This window comes from Electrona antarctica (assembly GCF_951216825.1).
Source record: "Electrona antarctica genome assembly, contig: scaffold_291, whole genome shotgun sequence".
NCBI classification, from domain to species: domain Eukaryota; kingdom Metazoa; phylum Chordata; class Actinopteri; order Myctophiformes; family Myctophidae; genus Electrona; species Electrona antarctica.
The window spans coordinates 8,075-17,500 of NW_027638517.1; the positions used below are offsets into that span (position 1 = coordinate 8,075).

At 45.1% G+C, this 9,426-nt stretch overlaps 1 protein-coding gene across 1 annotated transcript in view; it reads left to right on the forward strand.

Moving 5' to 3' along the window:
• Positions 1–873: 873 nt before the first annotated feature.
• The window catches only part of LOC306918019 (pappalysin-1-like), a gene marked incomplete at its 5' end in the record, with an annotated part of 67,153 nt that continues 58,600 nt past the window's right edge, over positions 874–9,426 (forward strand). Inside the window, 3 exons of the mRNA XM_079530917.1 lie at positions 874–1,057; positions 4,018–4,219; positions 4,923–5,172. Of these exons, the coding sequence (XP_079387043.1) occupies positions 874–1,057; positions 4,018–4,219; positions 4,923–5,172 (636 nt within the window). The remainder of the gene's footprint in view (positions 1,058–4,017; positions 4,220–4,922; positions 5,173–9,426) is intronic.

Sequence of the window (9,426 nt, forward strand, 5' to 3'; positions counted from 1 at the left end):
GTCGTTAGCCACCAGGCGTAGGGGTCACCTGGTGTAGTCGTTAGCCACCCGGCGTAGGGGTCACCTGGTGTAGTCGTTAGCCACCCGGCGTAGGGGTCACCTGGTGTAGTCGTTAGCCACCCGGCGTAGGGGTCACCTGGTGTAGTCGTTAGCCACCCGGCGTAGGGGTCACCTGGTGTAGTCGTTAGCCACCCGGCGTAGGGGTCACCTGGTGTAGTCGTTAGCCACCCGGCGTAGGGGTCACCTGGTGTAGTCGTTAGCCACCCGGCGTAGGGGTCACCTGGTGTAGTCGTTAGCCACCCGGCGTAGGGGTCACCTGGTGTAGTCGTTAGCCACCCGGCGTAGGGGTCACCTGGTGTAGTCGTTAGCCACCCAGGGTAGGGGTCACCTGGTGTAGTCGTTAGCCACCCGGCGTAGGGGTCACCTGATGTAACACAAAAATTGACTCCCTCCTTCCCAGTTCCCAAACAGTCAACAGTGGTTTAGCCCATTAAAGGAGAATTCCGCATTAACCATTTTCTTACCTTTATCTGTTATTATATCCAATAAAATCAATGAAATGAATTGTTGTAATCGTGATCTTCAGTTCTCAATCACACATCCACCAATGAGGGGACAGGAGAAAACACACAAGGAAGTACACATAAATGTACTTTTGTAATGACTTACTGCACATCGATCAGTAGCTCTCGCCTCGATTGACTTTGCCTGGAGCCTGATACAGGTCCGCACACAATGGAGAGGCCTGGAGGCATTTCTAGGCCTTTTTCTCGTATTGACGGCTCTGATTGCACTGGATGAACATAGCGACTATGTTTAGTGGCTCAATAGTAAATCCACGTCGTTGTTTGTGTTGTCGTCCCCTCTTCCCAGTCGGACTCGTCGGTGACCATCACGTGCGCGGACGGGAAGTGGAACAAGCAGGTGTCCTGTGAGCCGGTGGACTGTGGCCTGCCGGACAAGTACCACGTGCACCCCGCCCACTTCAACTTCCCCGAGGGAACCACGTACGGCAAGAAGAGCACCTTCCTGTGCCGGGAGCCCGCCCAGCTCGTAGGTGAGACGGGCGCACTGCACTGCCTGCTGGGAAATGTAGTCAGACACACACTTAAACACTTTAAGACCTGAGGACGCATGTTGCCTTATAGCTTATAGCTTTTAACCACTTATAGGCTGTTGAATGTACAAGCTCATATGAGCTTGTAGATCTGCTATTTTTGAAAAATCTTGAAAATGTGTGCAAATGTATATTCTTTCACGGTGAACGTTTTTAAAGGGGCATTCCACTCATTTTCAACATTTTACTATGTCATTAATATACCTTAGAGCTGTTGTGTGGAAATAATAACAAAGTCCCCCTATTCTGTGTTTCCTAGAACTGGAGGTCTGAAAAAAATCATTAACATGGTGAATCACATCTTGATGATGTCATCAAGATGTGATTCACCATGTTAATGATTTTTGTGTTAATGATTTCTCTAGGAAACACAGAATGGGGGGAATTTTTATTGTTTCCACACAACAGCTCTAAGGTATATTAATGACATGGTAAAATGTTGAAAATGAGTGATATTCCCCTTTAACTCATATATTTGCTTCTGGATTTTCTGAAAATAGGCAATTGTTATGAGCAATTGTCGATGCATAAATGCATTTTTAATCCTTCCCCAAATGCCTGACTTTAATTGCGCGCCTGTGTTGCAAGTGTACACCCCCCCCCCCCCCCCCCCCCCCACACACACACACACACACACACACACGCGATACACCTTTTCAGGTGGTCTGTGCAAGATCCTTTGTCAGAGTTGTTCTATTTTGGGCTCCATGCTCCGGATGTGGAACAGGTTTTGTTGTAGCTGTCATGGCACGGTGTCAGATGGTGGACGAGCACTGTGTCCCTGTTTAACATCTGCATGGAGCACCGTTCCCAACAATCTGTCTGCTCCGCTCCACTCCCATGACTCTGTGGCTTTAGCGCCGTGATTCTCCAACTTTTTCATGCCAAGAATCCCCAAATTCACCCTAAGCCTGATTCTACAAATATCTTCTAAATCTTCTAGTTTTCAGACTCCTCCGTGCCAAGGACCATCACATTTTTTTATATATATATATATATATATATATATGGCCGCGGACCCCCATCTGAGAATGTTTTGTACCAGGGACCCCCAGAAGAGAAGATTTTTGTCAAAAACAGTAAGATGTACAAGCTTGTAGATCTGCTGTTTTTGAAGAGCCAACGCTAAAATCTAAAATGACACAGTTCCTGGGTTGTAATGGGTTAACGGACCGGACCACCTAGAAACATGTTGTGCAAGGAAGGGACCGTGATACAGGATTTAATTTCACACATTTTCCAGACTTCCCCTCAATGAAAATCCGGCAAATCTTTGCCCAAGGAAGACTTATAAGGTGTTGAAACGTTGCGCCAGTAATAAGGTACGCTTTTGAGCTTTGGAGCTTTAAACGGTGTGCGGATGTTTTGATTCTTGCCTTGATGTCCAACACCTGGCTTAAACACAGGCATGAGATGTGCACACAGTCTTCTCTTTATTGTTAAGACATAAAAATGTTCTTATCACACTAAAATGTTGCACCCCCCTTGCAGTAACTCTGAGGGACACCCCTATGGTGAGGGGGGAGTTGAAGACCCCTTGTAGTCTAAACCAGGGGTTCTCAACGTTTTGGGCTGAAAATGCTTTGGCTATGTCTCGTGACCCCCGCGCCGATAATAATAATTAACTAGAATTTCGCCGCCCTTCGAGCGGCTCATCCTAGAGTTACGTTGCAGCGCAATATGGGAAGAAGGAAATTGCGGGAGTTGACAGACTCCACTTCATGTTTCAGCTGTGTTTTTAAACCCAGTATTGTGCCCTGCACATGTAGTAACGGATGGGTTATTAATTATTATTATGTGTTGCGCGCGCACACACACACACACACACACACACACACACACACACACACACACACACACACACACACACACACACACACACACACACACACACACACAGTCACTGGTTACTTTGAATCCATGGTGGGACTGGGAAATAAATAATGCGCGGAAGAACTTGGCATCTGATTTGTGGCGATGAGAGGTGGTGTGTATGTGTGGCTGGCTGGCCAGCCTCCACTGCATGTTTCAGCTGTGTTTTTAAACCCAGTATTGTGGCGGTCACATGCAAAAATCCTCCACAGTGTACTGTGAAGTTGTGAACCCGTGGCACTGATGCGAGGTCCATGTTGTACGGCAGCTGCTTTAGCTGTGTTCACCAAGCGTAGTTGTGTGGCGTTTGCCGTGCGATAGGCGAGAGATGTCTTTTTCGGGTTGTTGCCGGCGTGTTGTTGCTGGCAGTGGCCGTCATGGGTCCTTATTAGTGTAGTCTAGTCAACACGACGTAGTGTTTGTCGATGCGTACTGTTACTGAGGTGGAGTGTTCGCCTGTCCGGCACAGCAGCCAGAGGGGGAGGGGGCTGAGGTAGAATGAGCTGGTGTGGAGCAGAGGCAGCGAGGTTGGACATTGAGGGGTTGGAAATCATCCCGGTCGTGTGGTTCATGTAACGTGTGTGACACTGTGAAGGCCGTAGACTACAATGCGCCATTGGACTGGCACCATGAAGTGAACGGAGTTGGCGTAACTCGGCAAAGTGGTGACGATTTTTTCGTCACAGCAAACAGGCTGGTGGTCTTGCGCAAGAATGTGTTCTTTCATAGAAATGGGGATTGTACTGTAAATATGACAGTTGCATGGATGCAAAGTAGTGCGTGATGCTGTTGGTGTTGTGCATGGTGAGATGTGTGCAAACGGTGTGGTTTGGTAGGAGAAGGCGGACAAAGGATGGGGTGTTGCGCTATTAGTGTGGCAGGATAATACAAATGTTAATAAAAAAAATACATTCATATATAGTGTTTTAACTATAAATCAAACAAATCTTAAGAAATTCCATAAAGAAATCTGTACATTCATGATTGTCCTCACTGATGGTGCGCGTTCCTCCGCCTCCTCCCGCCAGGCACCAACAACACTCTGATGTGCATGGAGGACGGCCTGTGGTCGTTCCCGGAGGCGCTGTGCGAGCTCCGCTGCCCGGCCCCGCCCCCCGTTCCCAACGCCGTGCTGCAGACCAAGCGTTGCAACGACACGGGCCTCAAGGTGGGCTCGCTCTGCAAGTACAAGTGCAAGCCGGGCTACCACGTCACCAACAAGCCCAAGAGGTAAGAGAGAGAGAGAGAGAGTGAGAGAGAGACACACACACACACACACACACACACACACACACACACACACACACACTTGTAGATGTGTGTGTGTGTGTGTGTGTGTGTAGATGTGTGTGTGTGTGTGTGTAGACGAAATGTACGTACAATAAAAAGTCAGGATATCCAATAAGTCCATATCTATGTACCCATACTCTGAACGCCGCAACGTGATGCCGTTTCGGCTGCTGTTGTGTAAGGAGTTTGCATGAGAACGCAAGTGAGAAGTGGAATGCGAGTGGCAACAGAAGCTAATGTTATGAGCTAACTGAGAGCTGCACCTGGCAGTCATTCTTGTTTTTCTTTTTTTTTTATGTGTTTCAAATTGTCCCCTGCTCAGAATCGTTGTAGCTTCAATTCTTTGTATTTTTTTAATCTACTTGATCATACTACAGCATCACACGAATGCATTGAAAGTAGTAGATTGACGAGCGGTTTGAGCTTGTCGATCGAAATGAAAACAAAACACTAGTAGCCTTGGTATAAATATAGTCTCTGTCGGGTGGAAACTGATACAATTAACTGTCTGTCTGTCTGTCTGTCTGTCTGTCTGTCTGTCTGTCTGTCTGTCTGTCTGTCTGTCTGTCTGTCTGTCTGTCTGTCTGTCTGTCTGTCTGTCTGTCTGTCTGTCTGACTGACTGACTGTCCCTCCCATCGGCAGGCGTGCGTTCAAGCGGCAGTGCACGGAGGACGGCAGCTGGCTGGACGGGGCGTGCGAGCCAGTGACGTGTGACGCGCCGCCGTCCATCTTCCACGGCTCCTACTACTGCACGGATGGCTTCCGCTTCGACAGCGTCTGCCGCCTCAACTGCTCCACCCCCGGCGACGCCCCCCCTGGGGCGGTTGTCGTGGCCGCCACGGCGGGAGGCTCCGTCCACACGGTGAGGCCGCTGCACGCTCCATGCAAGCAGGTCTGTCCCGTCTTTCGCTCTACCCCCCAATCCCCCCCCCCACCCCCCCGCCGTTCCTGCTAATCCTATAATGCAGTGGTTTTCAATCTTTTTCATGTCAAGGTCCATTATTTATTCAGCATCTAAGCCACGGGGCTGCCATTAGATTAGCCTCTCGTCAGATAACATTTCCATGCTATGTTCACGTGGTACCACAGGAGAGACAACAGGCAAGCGTTGATCAAAACAGCAACATTCTACATTCTCTAATTGTGTAGACTTCTCGTAAATCAAGTAATGTAGCCCGTTTAACAATAATTTAACTCTTGAGTTGAATGATCTACTAAGGGTTGGTTACCAACTATCTTCATCATTGAGCTGGGGACCACCTGGAACCTCCTCAAGGACCACTGGTTGAGAACCACTGTCCTAGTGGTTCTCATTGACATGTCATCATGTCATTGACATGAAACAGTTAGAGAACCTCTGCTCTAATCCAGTACTCTCAAACTATTTAAATGTTAAGGAGCCCCAGATTACTGCATGGATCCCCATTATATGAATAAAGATGGAATAATGTTCCACTTTTGTCATGATTAACACTCCCAACGCGGATCGCGTATCAATACGTTATCAATTAATCAAACGTCGGGTGCGGATCACGTATCAATACGTTTCAATCACTTTTTTATAGCATACTTTCATTCATCTTTTTACCCACCCGGACAATGAAGAACCATCGCCCTATCATTGCTGCTTAGTCCCGCTCACGTGATCAGAAAAAAAAACCAAAAAAAAAAACCCCCCTCCCCTCCTGAAAACAGGAGGGCGGACCGCTTTACGTGTATAAACCAGTGTAGAATGGCTGCGCCCATGCCGATGTAGCCCGTGTGTGAAAAGAATCACATTTCACCTAACCTCGCCTCACCAGGCTTTCCTCCACCTATTGGCTTTTATACTCGATTCCCCCCTCCCCTCCTGTTTCTCCTGCAGGAGGAGAGCCTTGCGAGATGGGGGCTCATGTCTCGGAAAAAAACATACGGAACGCTGTTACGCTGCCTAACACATGATCTGCAGATTCTGCACCAGATCGGCAACACACATGGACAGATGCATGTTTACTTCTTCATACTGTAGCGACCAAACGATCCCCGAGCCTACAATACTACGAACTAACAAACAAACCACAGTATCGAGGGGCCGCCATGACAACAGACAGTCTACCGTTGGTGGATCACGTATCGCCATGCAGAGCCGTCATAATCGGAGATCGCTCAGACGTGTGATTGTAACGCTTTTTTATTCATTATAATTGTAGTGATAAGACCGCAATGAACGCGTCGGGGACGTAATCGACCCGGGTGTAATGTATAACGAACTTTTCCGCGACCTAAACCGTGGTGTTGTCATCTGTGGAAGTCATTTTTTCCTTCTCGTCGACATCACAGCCGGGTGACGCTTTTTTCCCCCTCCATCGCCCCCAAGCTGCATGCCCATAGCCTGGCTTGGCCAGCCTCATAGCGGGGATTCACTGAAGATTCTTCCCCGGAGGAAACATCAGTGAACCCTCGCTATGAGTCTGGCCGTGCCAGGCTAGCATGCCCAGGCATGTTCCCCTACACTAGCTTGAAAAACAAAATCAGCTGATGACAACGCGTCTCACCGTTATACTATAGTTCTGAACCGAACGGTGGAATGGGACTTTTTATAGCCGTACGGATCAAGACTTTTGCTGCCCAATGTGCCCATGACCCCCCCCCAATGTTACTGCGATCAAAACAATGAAAGCAGTGAGATAGATTAGGCGAGGCGGCAATCATCATCAAAAAGAAAGCATAGTTATGAAGGTTTATAGTCAGACATTGACAGGCAGATATAACAATAAACACAATAAATATGCTATACATCCTATACATCGAATGAAAGCCCTGAATGTGTACTTTTACGAGGAAAAGAGTAAACATTGATCCCATGTACAGTTTGTCATAAATTGGATACTGGGTGGATGCACATTGCGCCCACCAGATATAACTGCAGAGAAGACATGGACCCGAACTCAATATTCACAAAATAAGGCCTATAGCGACATATAAATACTATATACCGTATGAAACAGAAGACTCTCTGCTTTCATAAGGAAAAAAATTGTACTGTAATAATAAAAAAATCACACCCCTGTGAAGTGAGCAGTGCAACTCTACTTCTCTACTTATTCACTACAGCTCGCTATATACGGACTGAGGCAGAAAGTCATGTAAACCTTTTATTTACAGTTTGGTCTGTAAACTTCTACTGTAATAATAAAAATCACACCCCTGTGAAGTGAGCGTTGCAACTGTTCTGTACTTATTCACTACAGCTCGCTATATACGGACTGAGACAGAAAGTCATGTAAACCTTTTATTTACAGTTTGGTCTGTAAACTTCTACTGTAATAATAAAAATCACACCCCTGTGAAGTGAGCGGTGCAACTGTTCTCTACAGTTGCACCGCGCAACTATAAAGAACAGTTGCACCGCTCACTTCACAGGGGTGTGATTTTTATTATTACAGTAGAAGTTTACAGACCAAACTGTAAATAAAAGGTTTACATGACTTTCTGTCTCAGTCCGTATATAGCGAGCTGTAGTGAATAAGTACAGAACAGTTGCAACGCTCACTTCACAGGGGTGTGATTTTTATTATTACAGTAGAAGTTTACAGACCAAACTGTAAATAAAAGGTTTACATGACTTTCTGCCTCAGTCCGTATATAGCGAGCTGTAGTGAATAAGTAGAGAAGTAGAGTTGCACTGCTCACTTCACAGGGGTGTGATTTTTTTATTATTACAGTACAATTTTTTTCCTTATGAAAGCAGAGAGTCTTATGTTTCATACGGTATATAGTATTTATATGTCGCTATAGGCCTTATTTTGTGAATATTGAGGAGTTCACGTCCATGTCTTCTCTGAAGTTATCTGGTGGGCACAAGCTGCATTCAATAACCAATTACTGTCTAACTGTAGATGGGATCAATGTTTACTGTTTTCCTCGTAAAAGTACACATTCAGGGCTTTCATTCGGTGTATAGGATGTATAGGATATTTATTGGGTTCAATTTTATATCTGCCTGTCAATGTCTCTGACTTTAAACCATCCATAACTCTGCTCGCTGTTCAAGATAACCACTTCCAGGCAAATGCAGGTGTTGCAAAAAGGTCAATATCTCCAGAATGGAACATGGTAAAATCAAAACGTATTTTTTTAATTGAAGTGGACAAGTTCAGCTTTCTTTTGATGTAGGCGTGTGATTCTCGCTATAAGAGAACATTTTACTGTGGGCCCCCGAACAAGGCCTTTGTGCAATGTTAAATGGCAGCAACATCCAAATAGGCCTGTTGAGATCTTCCAGCAATCAAAGTGTTAAAACTCCATTCTTGCTTTAATGAACAATTATGACCCAAAAATTCAATAGAGATTTACAGTGCACATGTTCTTAACAACTGGAATGTGAATAGTATTTAACAGCTTGATAAAGAGCAGAACTGTTATTTCACACAGTAATTGCAGCTTGTTTGAACACGAGAAAATAAGAATAATATTGTTCTATTGCCAAAATACATTTGGTCTCAGATTAAAAAAAAAAAAAAAAATCAATGTGTGGGTCCATTAACTCTTTGAGAGTTTCATGGATTTCTATATAGTTTTTAGACTTCTCTATGGCAGAATGGCGTTTTTGAATGATTTATTGAAAATTCTCTGTTGTGAATGTGTGACAACGAAAGACCTTCAGAGAAAGCTTGGCTTGTCTGCTTCCAGGAAAAAAATGAACTGAGTTGATAAAATGTTTAGTTGTGGTGTTGGAAGCCATTTAAAAGAGCCTGCATTTACACTGGGTAGTGTTTCTAGGACAACAAAAAAAGTTATGACCGGTTGAAGTTTTATTTTCTAAATAACTTTTTTTCTGCTGGGCGTACATAGCCATGCAATATCTCATTTTAAAGGGTGAGTTGTCTAGTTCAATTAAAATAAAATAAAAAGTTTCTCACATGTACCACTGTAGATATTTTGCCATCTATAAATAGCATGGTCAGTCATGATCAATCTGACCTATCCAGCTAAAAGTCCCCCTAGCTCTGAAATGGAACATCATATAAACTCAATTCTTTTTTGGGGTAAAATTAGACATTCTAACGCACATTTTGATATATACCATGTTTACATAGTCTTACCAGTACCGTGTCTATTCATGCATGTATCTCAAAAACCTGTTGTGAAGAAACAGTTTTGATAA